At 48.5% G+C, this 17076-nt stretch overlaps 4 protein-coding genes across 4 annotated transcripts; all 4 read left to right on the forward strand.

Annotated features, from left to right (window-relative positions):
- The first annotated feature begins 88 nt into the window (after positions 1–88).
- K444DRAFT_622573 (putative eukaryotic translation initiation factor 3 subunit D) lies at positions 89–2186 on the forward strand. Its single transcript, XM_024882127.1, has 3 exons — positions 89–337; positions 435–1668; positions 1719–2186. The coding sequence occupies exons 1-3, from the start codon at positions 124–126 to the stop codon at positions 2002–2004; spliced, it is 1734 nt and encodes a 577-aa protein (XP_024726871.1). The 5' UTR covers positions 89–123; the 3' UTR covers positions 2005–2186.
- Positions 2187–2379: 193 nt separating this feature from the next.
- On the forward strand, positions 2380–5071 carry K444DRAFT_622574 (uncharacterized protein). The gene is made up of 2 exons (XM_024882128.1): positions 2380–3156; positions 3391–5071. Exons 1-2 carry the CDS (start codon positions 2529–2531, stop codon positions 4785–4787), a joined length of 2025 nt encoding a protein of 674 aa, XP_024726872.1. The 5' UTR covers positions 2380–2528; the 3' UTR covers positions 4788–5071.
- Positions 5072–7046: 1975 nt separating this feature from the next.
- K444DRAFT_287146 (uncharacterized protein) lies at positions 7047–7647 on the forward strand. The gene is made up of 2 exons (XM_024871627.1): positions 7047–7327; positions 7399–7647. The coding sequence occupies exons 1-2, from the start codon at positions 7166–7168 to the stop codon at positions 7528–7530; spliced, it is 294 nt and encodes a 97-aa protein (XP_024726873.1). The 5' UTR covers positions 7047–7165; the 3' UTR covers positions 7531–7647.
- Positions 7648–14730: 7083 nt separating this feature from the next.
- On the forward strand, positions 14731–15338 carry K444DRAFT_638550 (uncharacterized protein; the record flags this gene model as incomplete). The annotated part of the gene is made up of 2 exons (XM_024884275.1): positions 14731–14903; positions 14954–15338. The coding sequence occupies 2 exons, from the start codon at positions 14731–14733 to the stop codon at positions 15336–15338; spliced, it is 558 nt and encodes a 185-aa protein (XP_024726874.1).
- Positions 15339–17076: the final 1738 nt, after the last annotated feature.

The following is a 17076-nucleotide window of genomic DNA, read 5'->3' on the forward strand; positions in this document are numbered from 1 at the left end:
GAATGAGGACGTGGTCACATGACATACAAATTGACAGGGGCCCACCAACCCACCCCGCTAAACTCCCACAGAAATATTTGCGAACCACGAAACCCACGAACTTCCCCAAAACACGTCGCAACCATGGCGCCAATATCACTTTCAGATATCATTTCCTCTCTACCATCGGAGGACTCATGGGGCCCACCAACATCTACGGAAACGACCCTAAATGGCGTTCCCTACGCCCCATACTCGAAAGGCGACAAATTGGGTCGCATGGCAGACTGGACCACCGAGGGCAAGGATGGACGAGATGGCAGAGGTGGGAGACAACAATACAACCGAAACTACAGAGGTATAATTTTGCGCCTCATATCTATGCTGCCATATATTTGCTACTCTTAATACGTATGGAATTTCTGTAGTAGACGCTGACTGACTTCTGCGGACAGACCAACAAGTTTATGGCGCCGGAACCTCTTCTCTCTTCGCTGTGCAGATGGCTGAAGATGAATCTTCTTTCTCTGTTGTCAGTAATACTCGTGATACGGCGAAGACGCGGTTTGGCCGTGGTGGAACCTTTACTCGAGGGCGGGGTCAACGTGGTGGACGGGCAGATACCAGAGGCGGACGAGGACAATTCCAGAGAGTTGGAGGACGAGGTGGCCAACAAGGTTACAACAACTATAATGACCGAGGAGGGCGAGGTGGTGCTCGTGGTGGGCGGAGATTTGGCTGGAAAGATTACGACAAGCCCCAACGAAATCGCGATGCGTCTGTTAATATCAAGCCGGACTGGAAGATGCTGGAGGAGATTGATTTCAATCGTCTGGCTAAGCTGAACTTGGATACGGATGATGGAGAGGACATTGAGAGTTATGGTTTCCTTTACTACTACGACCGGTCATTCGACAAGCAGCCTGTTAAGACTGCGGAACGGAAGTTGAATGTCGTGGATCGCGCAGCCTATAACGTTACTACCTCCTCGGATCCTGTCATTCAAGAACTTGCAGAGAAGGATGAAGCTACTATCTTCGCTACGGACAGCATTCTCTCGATGCTTATGTGCTCTCCTCGATCGGTTTACCCCTGGGATATTGTCATTGTTCGACAAGGCAACAAGGTCTTCCTCGACAAGAGAGATAATGCTACGTTGGATATGGTCACCGTCAACGAGAACGCAGCCGATGCACCAATGGATGCATCAGATGGAAGCAAAGATGCTATCAACCAACCGAGTGCATTGGCTGAAGAAGCAACCTACATCAATCATAACTTCGCCAACCAAGTCATGATCGAGAACGAGAACCAAAAGGTTGAGATGGCCCACGAGAACCCCTTCTACAACCCAGCCGAGGAGACTGAGCCCGCAGCCAGCAAAGCCTACAAGTACCGAAGATTCGACCTGTCACTCAACGACGAAGATCCAGTGCACTTGATTGTCCGAACAGAGCTCGATGCTGTCCAGAAGAACGCGATCAGCGGAGAAGACCAGTTCCTGACCGTCAAGGCTTTGAACGAATTTGATCACAAGGCTCAAGGAAGCGGTGGTGCTTTGGATTGGAGAACTAAGCTGGTCAGCCAGCGTGGTGCCGTCGTAGCGACGGAGATGAAGAACAACTCGTGCAAGCTTGCTCGATGGACTGTTCAAAGTATCATGGCTCGCGCTGATGTTATGAAGCTTGGGTAATTCTCCATTTCATGTATGAAATGAGAAAGGCTAATGGTTTGAATAGATTCGTCTCCCGCGCCAACCCCAAGACCAACGACCGCCACGTTATCCTCGGCGTCGTCGGCTGGAAGCCTCGGGACTTCGCATCGCAGATGAACCTCTCGCTCTCAAACGGATGGGGTATCGTTCGCACGATCGCTGATATGTGCCTCCAACGCCCGGAGGGCAAGTACGTTCTCGTCAAGGACCCAAACAAGCAGATCTTGAGACTGTATGAGGTTCCGGCTGGCAGCTTCGAGGATGACGCTGAGGGGGAGATTATTGAGGAAGTTGAGGAGGCTGAGGAGTAGGTGTTTGATGTAAAGAAAAGAATGGTACATTGTCTTCTGGGCTGGATCGGTCTGGAGGCTGGCGTTAATGCAGGCATAGCTTAGAAGGAAAATCAAGCCCGTGTTTCCCAGCTCGCAAGTGCCAACCCATAATTCTGTCTTCTTGTGTTCAATTCCAATCCTGAAATGGTACAAATCTTCAATCAGACTTACCATTCCTTTCCAACACAACTGCGACTTTATCTGACCCGATTCCAGGCAGCCAAATAAAGAATTGAGTTGGCTGCATGAACTCTCCACGATCACTGGTCAAGTGAACCACCCCTCATACAGCGGCCCAATCACAGGCCTGAGCCACGCAAGCACTCACCCCTCCATTATCTGAACCGAGCCGAACCTCATCCCATCTCACCCTCAAATAAACTTCTGTCGATCTTCAGCCTCCCTTTTCCGTTCTATTGATTTTCTTCTTACTTTTGAGCGCCAAGGAGTTGTAACTGGAGGCGTCTTTGAAGTGATCATATCCCCTATCGTCGCGCTCCAAAATGACAAAAAAGAGCTGGAAATCCAAACCACCCCGCTATCAAGATGAAGATCCCGATCAACCCCCTCCTTACACTCACACCCCAGAAGAAACGACACCCCTTCTCTCAGAAAATTCATCCTACCCATCCTCATGCTACGCCTCCTCCTCTTCCTCACAGCCTCTCTCAACACCATCCTCCACCTACGCCCCTTCAACGTCCGGCTCCTCCAGCCTCCCCTCCGACTTCCCAAAGAGAAATCGTACTCTCCGCCGCGCATTTCGCGAACTGAGAAGGGACTATCTCATCGCGACGTACCATCGCGCACTTGATGTAGTCTCTGCACGTGGATGGCGACCGGGGCTTAGTTGGCCGGGCTCTGTCTCTCCTTCCCACTCACCTTCTCAAGCTGGAGAAGAGGAAGAGGAAAGAAGGGGATACTTGGCTCGACGAAGAGGGGGATGCTCCCAGACCTGGTGCTCTCAGACTCGCAAAAAGAGGAGAAGGAGGAGGGTTATCTTGTGTTGTAATTTGTTGTTTTGGGTTCTTGTTGCGCTTTTTATTGCAGTGGGGGTTAGGCGGTGGGGGTATTTTGGGGGGAGAGCGCAGTTGCCGGGGAGGAGGGAGACGCTGAGGGTTGGGATTGTTGGTGAGTTGATTGCTTTCTTATGTCGGGTTAATTTGGAATTGGGGTAAGAGAAAAAGATAAGCATGGATGCCAAGGTGGAGTCAAATTAGTCGAGGGGGTTGAATGAGATGGGAGACCGCTGGGAAGTTTCTTTGTAGGATCTAAGACCCAGCCTGCTCTACTGAATCTTTGTTTCCTTGAAGGGATATCGGCAAGAGAGAATAGAGAAGAATGACGCTAACTGATGCGCTACAGGTGCTGGCCCCGCCGGAGTAAGTGCAGCACACACACTCTCCAGCTCCTTCAAATCCAAAGACCTCAACCTCGAAATGGTACTCTTCGAACAGAAACCTCAGATAGGAGGACGACTAGTGCTCAACCCTTCTTTTCCAAGGGAACATCTGGGGAGAAAGATTCATGCCGAAGACCTTGCTGCCAGTGAGGTTGGTGGTAATATCTTGCGGGAGAGAGCAAGGAATGTTCTGGGCATTGAATTCGGGCAGGAAGGAGAGGCTAGAGGGAAGGAAGTGGGCTTCTTCGACAGTGGAAGTGTGGTAGCCAAGCTCACTCGACCACTCTCCGAGATGAGCTGGGGCGCGTGGCTAGGCCTGGTATGGAAGTATAAGTTCTCGTTCTTGAATGCGAAGGAACTGCCTAAAGGAACGATGAAGTCTTTCGAAAGGTTTCTGACAAGTAGAGAGACTTTTGAGAGCGTGAGCCATATGGTCAAGGCTGCGGGGATCGAGAGGCCTGTGGGGTTGAGTGCAGCCGCGAGGTTGGCTGTCAATGGTGTTGGTGGAGAGTATGTCCATGAAGTTATTTCTCCCCAAGTTCTAAGACAGACTGGGCAGGATGCGACGGAGTTGAGTGATCTTGCAATTTCGATGGCGTTGGAGAAGGAGGATCAGGTTTCTGGTGGGGATGGTGGGAGTTTCGAAGGCGTTTTGGAGAAGTTCATTGAGCGGAGCGGAGCTGCGCTGAGGCTGGACACCGAGGTTACTGGCCTGAAGAGAGAGTTGGTTGATGACGGGAAAGAGGCTTGGGTTCTCGAGCTCAAGAAACCTGGACACCACGCCCTTGAGTATGAGGTATTCGACCATGTTGTCCTTACCGGCCCCAGCTCGCTGCTGCCCAAGCACAAACATCCCGAAGACGAAGTATATTACCGCTCTTTATGGGTTACCTTCCTCCTCTCAACCAAAGAACTCAACAAAGAGTATTTCGGAAGCTCCGAGGAAATGCCACCACAGGTCCTACCCATACAGTCAAAAAATCTTCCATCCGAACTCGAGGGCATCCATGAGATATCTTACGTAAGAAATGTGTTTGGACCAGATGTCAACACAGAAGCTGTCAGGAAGCTTTACCGTATCTTCTCTGATCGATCGCTCGCAAAGGAGAACATCTTAGCCTTTGGGGAAGCAGGGGTCTTGGAAATGTGGGAGGAAAATATTGGAAATGCGTATCCTCTAATGTGGCCAAGAAATGGGAAGTTTGGGGAATTCAAGGGAGAGGAGGGGCTGTGGCGTACAGGTGTTATTGAGGCGATTGGGAGTTCAGTTGATTTGAGCTGGGTTGCGGGCGAGAATGTTGCGAGGTTGGTTGCTAAGGAGGTGGGAAGGAAAAGAGCTTCAAGAATCCGTTTCCACTGATGTTGAAGGGAAGAAACATTGGGAGCGCCGCGCTGTTGCAGCGGTCTCTGGTTCAACTGTTCAAGAAAAAACGGGCAACATTTGAATATGTAATTCAACCTTCCCCTCCTCACCAGCAACTTACAACCACATTCATGTCCACTGTTTCGTCCCAAAAAGTTTGTTGATTTCGCATGATCCATTAAACATCTTCTGTTCTTCAAATAGCGAGTTGTTAAGTGTGTATGGTGTGCTTGCTGTTCTTTGAATGGCGAGGTTACACGTAGCTTCCTCCAAAGACTTTGCAGACAGACTTCCTCCACCTCCAGTGTAATCCCACACACTCCACCCTCCATACCCCCAAATTCCCCCCTAAATGGCATCCAAAACACAAACACAAACCCCAACAAGGACAACGCCCCAACTCAACTCCTCCATTCCCCTCCAATCGATATCCGCCCCCTCGACCTCTTCCTCCTCACCCCGCCTCCTCTCCTGCTCCTGCTCCTCCTCGAACCATTGTCGTGCCCCCGGAACCGCAAACATACAGTATATATAGCCAAGCAACAAGACCCAGAAGAGCGTGACGAGGGCCAGGGTCTCTGGCGTGAAGGTGGTGTTGAAGTGGTGGGTTTGGAGGAAAGTATCCATGATTTCTTCTGAAACTTGGAGGATAACACCTGCCATTTTATCCGATCTTGTGGGAATGACCCTTTATGTGAACCTTGGGACGGTAGTCAATTGGTTGGAAAGAGATCGATCAGCTGCAAAAAGTTCACATATTATTTCTGCTCATCGGATTAAACTTAATCCAGGAACTCACGAATTCCATTGCCACTAGACAAACTTGTCTTGTCAAAGCAGCGAGGATTAAATGAAAATTGACTGCTTATCGTCCAAGTGCCGATAACGGATGCCCCTCCTTTGTGAATTCGTGTCTTTTCTAGGACAAAACACCCAAAGCAGAGATGATCTTTCTTCCACCACCATCAACTAAACCTCCCTCCTTGAGACGAAACGGCCACTTCAATAGCGGAGAGCCACTTCCTTGGGGTCAACACCGTCGACGCAGACATCAAACAAGGATGCCTTGCCTGAACCAACGAGTTCAGCTTGTTGGAGGCGGTACCTTTGCCTAGCATGTCTCCGCTGGTCGTGTTGGCCCGGTGGGTAGTTTCTCTGCACTTCATCCGAGGATTTGGCAGATCAATTGGAGACGAAATCTGGTACCGGACTCTCCAATTTCTGCAGCAAATTCAACAAAAACCTCTCTGAAATGTGGTGAGACCTGAGGATATCGCCGACCAGACATCGACGCAACCAATGTTCAATGCCTTCTCTCGTTTTGGCCATTCTGGTCTCTTCTCTACAATCTTTACTCAGCTCAACTTGCCGGCGAATCTCTTCTCACGTCGATCAACGGCCAATTGCACAATTGCACCACGTCCGAGTGATGTCAGCATCCCTCGTGTACAGAGCGTTCCTAGCTTAAAGAACAGTATCCGGTCACTCATCTGGCCTCACCCAAACTCGTTCCCACGGGTGCCTGGACCTGAATTGCCTCTGGCTGAAATGGTAGCCATCCAAGCTCACTCACTGTCTTATTGAAGCTAAAGTAGCAACAATCCTCCACGTGACCGCTTTCAAGCCAATCTCCAACAACATCAGCAACTTCGTCAATAATAGATTCCAGCGACCAGAAACCCCTAGCCATTGACTGTATGTGGGATGGATCTCTCTCTTCCTTTTCCGGGAAGCCACAGTACCATTCTCTGCCTCGAAGATGTGCTGATCCAGATAAAGGAGACTCAACAAACCCAACCAGCCTCCTTCCAAGCCAAAAGCTGTAAGTTCTCTAGATTCCAGATGAAAGGGGTCAAAACTAACAGCCTGGCAGCAACTTCAACCAAATTGCCACGACACCACTGTATTTTAATCCCGACTCCTTTTAGATAAACATTGCGACTGACTTTAGTCCAAAGTCCCAGCGTTGCGTGGAACTAAGCTCGCCCCTGAGCTCGACCTCGAGTCCAGCGCTCCCAGAACTGCTTTACGCCGTGAAGACTGGTCTTTGCGCTGCCGTATGCCGCCGGTAGTATGTAGACCTCTTTGAAGATATGGTGAAAACGGTAATTGTTGTGGTCACGCGGCTAACTTCTCTAGTGTCCGCCTGCTGGAGCACGCCTGTGAGAGCACTTCCCCCTACTGCAAGTGGATGTAAGTTTCATCTCCAATTCTCGCCAATGAGGTGGACGTTCTCGTTCGGAAGACTAACCGATATGTAGCACAGGCGTTTCTGGTCGATTCCAAGCAGACCATCTTCTGGCAGTGTGTTGCGAGTCACGCCACGAAGTCAAGCAGCGGGTGGTAATCAGCAAATCCAGGAGAACGACGGTTTAATGGCCGACCGAACGAACTTGAACGCAGCGATCGAGAAATTCCACTTCCAATTACTCATGCGAGCCTACAACAGCGAAGACGTGTTCTATGTTGCCCTTCATCACCTCCAAGCGAACTGGCCAGGAATGTTCAACAAAGTCATGAATACTACAAGATGCACAGTATGTGTTTTTTCATCTGTGTCTCAATCTAAGAGCACATTCTCTAAATAATGCTGACGGTCAATTATCAGACGCCTATGGAGCCGAGGCGTCGAAAATTCCATAGCTCAAGGGCCAAAACAAGCCCACCCCAAGTGGCAGCAATCAAAATGAACTCAAAAATAGTGCTCAGAACAACTGCGGCAGCCGAATTAGCAATCTAGGGTTTGACGAGGCAATCATCGAAACACTATGCTGGCTACTGACGATGAGCTCTGGAAGGAGTTCAAACAATGTTGAAGGCTCCTCAAGAGCTGGGCAGACCGAACAAGATATGTCGGCTATATCACTACTTTTCATGAAGAATTATGATGGCCATACGAAGGCTTGTGTTGAAGGTCCCAGCAGCAGGGCTAGTTTTCGCAAGAAAACAACGGCGCAACCGTGTGCAATAGCCTAGCCATGATTCCTCTCTAGCTGGACAGCAGATGCAACAACAAGATGGCCGAGACGGCGGTTCTCCTGTTTCCTTCGCTCAGCAAGGAAGCGTTGAAGGTTTAACAGGCAGCATCTCTGGTGATGCCAAGACTACTCTCTGGAAGAGCCTTTGCGCTGGCCCAGAGTTGAGCTTGGCATGGATTCTGACTTAGAGGAGTTCTGCCATTATGCAGCAGATGGTAGCTTCGTGGCACGAGGAGGAGCGGGTGGAGCCGGGTATGAACTGCTCTGGCATCTTGGATACACCATAATGAGCTGGTTGAAGCGCACCGAGGAAATGGGGTTGAGACTTGGTGGTGGGAAATCCGACTCTAGAGATGGCGGGGAAAGAAGTTTGTTGGTGATAGAGAAGAGCAGTGATTTTGAGGACAACTTCGAGTCTACTGAGGTCGAAGAAGGAGCTGCTTTCGAGCGCATGGAGGTTGAGGCTTCTGCTGAGACCGACATGGAAGACGCTCTAGAGAGAATGGAGCTTGACTCTGCTTAGTTGGCTTACAAGGGATGCAGGGCGCTTTAAAGTCAAGGCATTAAGCGCTGCCTTGTAAGACAGTAGCAAAAACCAAGTATTTGAATCGGTAGTTCCTCTCTTGCCGGGGATCCAGAAACCATGGACATTATTCATGACCCCTTCGTTGGTACCTCAGCCAAGCCAAAGTCCGAGGCAAAGTTTTCAGCCATTGCAAGCTCCTTTGTAGCTTTGATCAGAACTTGGGTTCTCTTTCCTCGACCAATAGAGGCAACAAGTAGTACATAGCCAACAAAGGGATTTATCAAACCTTTGACTTTGAGCATACCGGTGATAGTGATGAGTTTTGCTACTCATGTTCACAGTGAGCACGACGAAAGTATGTATTTCAAGCCCACTGTTCTGTCTAACAAAAGATGTTCTGACGAAAGCAACAGTTGAAGTCTCTTTCAGTTCCAGTGGCTCTGGTCCCATCCGACCCTTCAACATTGCCAGCGGTCCAGGTGGAAACTGGGACGGTTTCATCGCAGATCTTGCAGCCCAATTTCATCCTAACACCGGCCACTTCCTGGTCATCTTCCAGCTGCGTGCAATATCCGGCTTCTTGTCGCACCAGACCCGACAATAAGAAGGCTCTGGCGAGACGACAGGAAGTTAGTATAAAGAGAGAATACACAAAAAGGGACGGGTCACTTTTAGCGACATGCTTGATCTTCCTGTGAGTCCAGAACAGGGTAGCGACGGACCAACAATCAAGAAGGAGGCCCACTCCACTCTCGTCCCATGTCATGCATTTTGTATTAGAGGGAGTTTGGCTGATGATGTTTGTCTCTGTACACAACACAATCATGTACTATAGATGCGACGAATAATAAATGATTGCCATCAGACTTTCTGAGATAGAGGTGAAGAAGCGACGAGAATAACTAGTCCTGTATGAGGCAGCAGAGCCACAGGGTATCCTTCCAAATCAAAAGTGACCCTTATCTTGAATCAGTAAACCATACAATCTAACAGCCAAACTTCAATTCCTCACCATTTGACACATTCTCCTGTCCATTCCTCAAAGCTGGAGCCCATTCATTTGGCATGTTAGGTGTCAGAAAAATCATGCTCTCTGTGCCGATGTCAGCTTTAAGTTAGGCGGTGAAATAGGGGCATCTCGCTTAAAAGCGGTTGCCGTCGGTCACTTCGGGGACAGCCCCTGAGAATGTCAACAACGGAATTATTGCAGCTCTTTTGGTTACAAATACTGATTTCAAGCGCGCACGTACCAAACCAAGATCCGAGGATTCTTTCCTGTGTCTATGGAATTGCATAGCGCAGTTTGGACTCGAATTTCGCATCTTGAACCCACCGCTACCATCAACTCCAGGATCTGCACGACCTCTGGTCCCGATGCCTATCGCAGCTTAACCGCCCGCCCAGCAATTATTTCGTAACATTTAACAACAACAATTATCTCAAGTCAGACCAGTTAAGTGATTGAGGCATGAGTCTGTATTGGCTATTTAGGTCTTCGGAATACCAAGGGGCGCAATGTGCGTTCAAATCTCGAACCACGAAAACCATCGCCAACATCATCGCTTGAACGCTATCGCCCAATGAGCAAATTTGTTGGAAAATATACATTAGCAGAGGCAATTCTCTACTCTCTAGAGTATATCTATCCATCCAGAGCACGGTCAAATCTCTGTCAAAAACCAAGGTTTTGACGGCCCGCCGGAGATGACAAAAGTGACCATCTCTTCCAAAGGACATCTGGAGGAGCCTTCCATTTGGAATGGTTCATCGGGGGCTGGCCATCCAACAGCCCACACCCCTTCACAGACTTGTCCATGGCTTGACCGGGGACGATGATGGGCTTGAGTGCGCGGCCCTCAGCAATGGTGAAGTAGGTCTTGCCCCGCTCCCCGAAGGGCATCGGGAGCTCGGATGCGAGAAACGCCTTGTCGCCTACTTCCTTGAACTTCCGTATACCAAAGATTTTAAGAGCTGCGAGACCGCGATCAGCAGTCCACTTCTCTGGCTTCTTCTCAGTCTGGACTGGAAAGAAATTCCATGGTCAGGGGGGTGTGATCAATTTAAGGATTGAGCGGAGGGTGGTGCTGTAAGCAATAGAGTAGCCTTGTTGTTACGATCTTCTGAGGCTAAGCCGCGCTTCTTTAGGCGCTCTACCATTGAAACCATTGCCCAGTGCCTCGCCATATATATTATCGCAGACAAGGGCTTTGAATAACTTCATCGAACTCAGGGAACCAGCGAATGGACTTTGAAGGACGGACCGCGTTCGTGACTTCGAGGTAATAGATATATGTAAGCGACTTTCGGCTCATCCCAGGACTCTGCGTGTATGGCTTTGGAGTGTTGTGAACATCATAGCTCTTCTTTCGAAGATTGACTTTGGAGATTGTGTTTTGGCACGCCGAATTAACATGCCATCAAGAGCCCTGGTCCGCTTCTTGAACTTCTCAACCTCTGCAGCCCTGTATATACGCCAGTCAGCCAAGTGCTCTTTATTTGATTTAATGCTTCAATACAACACTGAGAGGACTGACTTATTCCGGACGCTGAACTGTTTGAGGTATGGAGAAAGGGACTTTAGAATTGGAAGACCTCTTTGCCTCTTTTGCAACTCCTTGCTGCTTTTCCCAGAGGCGTATCTCTGTAATTGCTGGCTTGAGTGCCTCCCGATTGATCTTTCCCCTCTCTCCCTCGCATGCGGCCCAATTTTGTGCAAGACACCCATCATCTTTTGCCTGATCGAGTCTCCTCTTTCCGCTGCGCACTCGGTTGAGGCATTTTCAAGTACCGCAAAATATTGTTAGAGGAGTTGCTCCTTATTGTCGTGAAGCCAATCCATATACAGTACAGTACATTGCCCTTCGGAATGCGATGGAAGATTTTGGACTCTTGATGATCTTGCCAATGAAGACCAGAGTGTCTTTCAGTAAATGTCAGAAAATAGTTTACCAAAATTGATCCAATGCACCGGAAACTCCCAACCCAAGATTGAGGAAACAACGAATACCTTCCACTTCGCGGAAACCTCGTCGTTTATGTCGATGTACTCAGAGAAGCGCAAGTCGCTTCAGACTGGAGGCCTGCGCGCTGATAAGAAAGAGAAGCAGCCATGGCTAATTTGTTAATGGAGTGCATGTCCGAGAGGCAGGCATGCAGCTTTTGCGAGGATGGGGAGGGAACCGTTGCTAGCGAGTTTGTTGGGGTCCGGCTAGCCCCAGTTGCAAGCTTTGATGGTACCCCAACGTCCAAGGAGAGGCTTCATCCATGGTCGAGTGTTATATATTCAGTTAGCGGTCGATATATTCATCCGTGTTTTCGAGGCTTCGCAGAAAATTGATGTTGCTCTCGACTCCTGCAATAGCAGCCGGGTACTAAGCCTCGAAGGATCTTCTCTAGTGCTGTTCATGGATGGATCTACCAAGCTTGCAAGGAATTTTTAATGTCTTACGGTAAGGCAGCTTAAGGTAGTTGTGTTTGTGATTAATACTTTCTCTTTGAGTGAACGAATTGTTGTGACTTCATAATAAAGAGGCGTGAGGGGAGGTAGGTGGGATGACGGGTCTGCATCACTAGTCAGCCATGTTCGACGGCGATTGGGTTAATATAAGTTGCCTACTCGGCTACTTTAGGAGAGTAGAGCTTACGAATAGAGTAGAGTTGAGCATTCCTTCACCACCTCATCTTAACATTAGTCTGAGAGTCTCAGTATTAATAGAACGACAGGCAGTGAATATCATCCCTTCAGAAGAGTTCGCTCTCGACTTACCACTACGCAGCTTTACGAATCTGTTTCTCTTGGTCTCCTGCGGATCTTTGATGTGTACGAAGAAGTCTGTTGTCGCGAGAAATTGCCGCAGTTCGAAGAAGATGGCTCTTGTATTGGAAGAATTGTCTGTCAGTCCGGGAAATCTGTCTGCAAGAACGAATTAGTTTCTTGTGAAATGCTATGCTCAGTGCGTTTAACTTACGTTTTCCCTCGAGCTGGCAGACCAACGAGTATGTTGAGTCTCGTGTGAAAGGGTCCTCCATGAAGAATCATGAATTTCGGGCAACACCAAACCAGGGAGCTGCTCGAGAGGAGCTTCCTCAAAGGAGTGGGGGGACATCCCCAGTGGATTGGTCATCCAAGCAGGCCGCTGCACGAGATCGGGTTAGAAAACTGCAGACAGTTGTGCTCGACACATGGACTTACTTTTTGTCTCCTTAAAAGAGGTTGGGACGTCGCCTAGGTGAATACGAAATAGCATTTCGTAAATGAGACAGATCCTAAGACGGAGTCTAGCCGCAAGATCGGAACAGTCTCTTGTGCAACTCTGTGCTTGGTCTCCCTGACTTGCTATTCAGTCCAAGCGGAAGAGTGCTCATGATACCGTACTGCAGAGCCGTGAAGGAGCCGTCAGCCCTCCTACAGTAACGTGGAGAGTTAGCGGTACTACCGCTGTCTCAGAGGTGCTGAATGTCAGCGCATCCTTCGGCACTGTAACCAATCTCATTCACCGTGCTCTCGACAACTTCTTCTTCTGTGAAAATATTGCCTTCATTTTCCTTCTCCGTCATCCACGTGAGCACTCGACACGTTCTCAGCATGTGTGATTTCGCCAGCGAGAGTTAACCTTGGAGTTATTGCAGAAGGAGAGGCTGCTGGTAGCGCGGATAATGGTTCCGGAATGAATCAGTGAAGCAGCGAATATGATTTGTAGTGGAATCAGTGACTACTGCTGGTTTGTATGGGAGGAGATTAGTGTTGGGGTAAACACTGGAGTGGAGAGCGTGTGTGATTTTAACCTGCCGAGCCACCTGAAGACATGGCAGCATCGGCGTGTTAGGCTTCGATGGCGACTGTGGACTGCTTGCAAATAGTCTAACCTCTTCTGCAGATGATTTCGCGCAATCTGAATCTAGCCCAACTTCGAGACATAAGCAGGAGATAACAAGATCGAAGTCATATTGTTAGATGTAGTCTTGACCATGACAGACGCCAAGCCGTCTTGGCCGAATGTGATGAAGCCATGCAAATATGTCCACCCTAGGAGGCAGAGCCGGATGCATGAGCTTGGCCGTTGGAGGAGGTGCCAAAAGAAAGAGCTTCGCCGCCAAAGGCAGATTGAAGACCCAGGAGAGTTGTAGAAAGTGAAGGCCAAACTCATCTTGGGCTTGCCACCCCATAGTGGTTTCTTGCGGGCAACCGTGCCATTCTCGATCTAATAGAGCACAACGCACGTTCAAATTATTGCAGTTGAATCACACATAGTCAGATCTTCGACCTAGCTGTCCAGTCTGCCTCGTAGTTAAGGGGAAGTCGAGAGGCGGCGCTGCGCCTTTGAAGAAGAGCTTCGTAGTAGGTTGCAATTCGCAGAAGATTGCATGTAGATCTTTGCACGTGCGTCTCTGAATAGTATCAGATATGTTGAACATAATAGGCTTGGTTTTGGACATTACCAAACTACAGTAGCCGTGGTGTAGCAGACGCGTAGGATGAAACTGACCGAAATGACTGCCAATGGTGCTAGTTCTCGTTCTTTGCAAGTCTCGGGTCCCTTGAAGAGCTCAGAGCTATTTTGAGACCTGGGCTGTGGACCCTCTGGCACCGGAGATGAATTGCGGGATGCGGAGCTGTTCAAGGAAGGAAAGAAGCGTAGGGAGCAAAGTAAAGTCATGTGACCGAATTAGGAGAGGGAAGATCGAGGGCGCAAGAATGAAGAAGATGCCGGAGATCTAAAATTGGGCGAGGAGGGGATGGAGTGGGGGCGAAGTTATGGCGAGTGGAAGAATGAGTGGACGAGTATGTTTCAACTTGCCTCCTACATCTGCTCTCAAGCATACTGAGTCCGATACCGGTCCAACTGCCCTAAAGTAACAATCACCGCCTGATGTCATTCTCAAGCATTGTTTGCAAAAATTAGGAAGGCATAGTACATCAGATAACCCTTATTTCGCATGCACATTAGTGATTTTATCTTTGTTTGATGCACTTTTTGTAAAGTTCTCCTGTATGTACCAAACATCAACCAGAAAAATTATCATAGAAATAGGACAACCACCTTTGCACACTAACCTCAAACTCAAGCTGTTCAAGTAAAGTTTTGAGGTAAAAGATAGCCTAGAAGGATTTAAGAGGCATCTCTGTTCACCAACTTCAATTGTTTTCATGCTATAAAGGATATAAAGACAACTTCTCCAAAGGCAGATTAATAAACTCCTTAACATCACTTTACCATATTTTCTCTGAGAGGAGTATTCATTCATTGCGGCTTCAGCAGACGAGGCTGGCAACCAGCCCGATCTCTCGCTTCGCAATCGCATTTAAAGATTCTTTTCTCCAAAGTGAACGGCACCCGTCCTCTTCTTGAACATCTACTTCCATAGTCTTACCAAGACAACAATCATCAAAAGCCACACACCTACCACACAAGAAGTTCTACGACCTACAGTGTCTATGGCTGCACAGGCTACGCCGTCCACCTTTGTCTCCTATAATGGTCCTCTCGCAGTTGACGCAAACCAGCCCAGCGGCCCGCCGTCGAGTCCTCCTGCATCAACCGCACCAGAGGGATATGCATACAACAAGCGGGGAGAGCTGGTGAAGAAGACGCCTCGCCGCCCATACGGGTACGTACTGTCCATCACTCAAGTTTACGCTGACTGATTCAAACAACTAGAGGACGACGCGAGTATGGAGTTCGTATTACAAAGGTCACCGAGGATCAGTTGAGGAGAATCCGTCCAGGTTACGACTTGATGCCGCTTCCTATCTTCAAAAACAAACCTCAAGGAGCAGGCGCCCAGGTTCGATTGCTTGATGAGGAGATTGGTCGGCTGGAGGCTCTTTTACAGAAGCGCTTGTTTCCTATCGGGATGAAGAATCTAGACAAGGCAAAGAGGGAGGAGGCACAGATGAGAATGAAGTTGATGTTAGATATGAAGAGAAAGGGTCTCAACGTCCATACCAAGGAGGCTCGGGAGAAATTGGCTTGGGTAGGACAGCATGGAAGAGATCTTCAGAGGTTGGCTCAGGCAGGACTGAATGGAGGAGATCTTCAATGAAGTCTACAAGTTCCTGAAACACTGGGCTCTTTGGGGATAACACATCGACAGAAAGGGGATTGTACATGAATAGATTCTGTTTTTACAGCATAGAATACTGATCTCCTCTCCTCCATATCGATGGTTAGACCATATTGAGACTTTGGGACGTGACACTAAGATGCTCGAGCCAAGAATTGCTATTGTGTGGCTGTTGATGTTATAGAATAATCCTTGTATAACGGTATGCTGGAACTAAGATATGTCACTGCAGCATTGAAAACTTGAGATCACTTCACAGTAAGGAATTCAGAGAAGGCAAAGATTGGGTTGGGATTCTTGTATTCTCCTGGGTGCTAGCACCCTTATGGTATTTCCCACGGTATCACCCTCCATTTATCAGCGACTATTCAACACTATGTGGCCCAATCTTCTAGTGTTCTAATAGGCTTCAGAACAATCCCTCAAAATCCCCAGCAGTCATTTGTCTCTCATCGTCCTCCAGTCTGCGCGAGATGAAGGCCCTCGAGAGCTTTCTTCTTTCGCGTGCTCTCGCCTTTCTCCATGAGATCTTCCACCATATCATGCCTACGCGCTACCGACGTAGCACTAGCTAGAAACTCTTCATTCTTGAGTGTCTTCTCCATAAGTTTGATCAAACGAAGTCCGTTTTGCTCCCTGTATTCATTGATCTTGACGATCTCCGATGTGCTGCAATTAATGCGTGTCTTTGCACGTGTAGGGTTCTTTCAGAAGACCTCTTGGCGATGTTGGAGAGTCCCCGGTCGGATAAAGCCGAACTCGCGCTCAGTAATCCAAACCTGAGGGAGACCATACGTTGTTGCATGTCTAGATTGTTCGAGTTAGTTTTTCTAGATTCAAGGTTGAGGTCCAAGTCCGAGGTTAAATATTCGACGATTTTGGAAAAACAAACTTTGTCGGTGGCCCACATTTCTTTGAGCTTGCCTCAATTATTGTAGTAGTATCCTTATTTGGGTTCCGGGCGAGTTGCTGCGGGAACCGAAACGACGGTAGCATCGATGGTTGGGTCAGCGGCGATCGGGGCTGTGAAGACGGGAGAAGCAGCATTCAGGGCAACAATATTGTGAGCAGTTGTAAAATGTGCTGCAATGTGCTGCAATAATGGGGACCGAATGCGGTGAGGAACTGTGTTGGGTTGGGTTGAACAGCTTATTGAGGGTCTTCATTGTCTCCGTGGATATTGGCACGGTGCGAGGAGACGCGGCGGTTATGTACGGACTAAATATGTGAGTTGCTATAGGAATAGAAACGTAATATTACAAGGATGCAGTGTAGACTCACCATTTTGTGCGAGTTGGACGCCGTTGCAGTTCAGTATCTTGGTTTTGGCTTGCGAGTCGAGGTTGTTTGGAAAGGATGGAGGATAGTTGCAGTTTTGGCAGGTCATTCATCCACATACACCAAGTGAGAGACAACTCGATGCTCTAACACTGGAACTTAAAAGTTTCCTAAATTTCTAAATTTCAAGTGGATGCCGCGCACTAAGTTTAGCGTGGCCAGCAGGATTAATCTAACAGAAGTGATGTCATTTATCAAGCAATACTACTGAAGATTTTGAGAGATTGCTCTCAACGCTGTCAGAAGAATAGGGACAATATCGATATGATCTGATGTCAAGCACCAGCCAATTAGCACCATTAGACTTCCTTAGATGTTTTAAGAGAGCTTGGAATGGTCGCCTGTATACTTAGGTGAAATTGGACTACCGAAGGAATTA

The sequence above is a fragment of the Hyaloscypha bicolor genome, assembly GCF_002865645.1.
Source record: "Hyaloscypha bicolor E unplaced genomic scaffold K444scaffold_189, whole genome shotgun sequence".
NCBI classification, from domain to species: domain Eukaryota; kingdom Fungi; phylum Ascomycota; class Leotiomycetes; order Helotiales; family Hyaloscyphaceae; genus Hyaloscypha; species Hyaloscypha bicolor.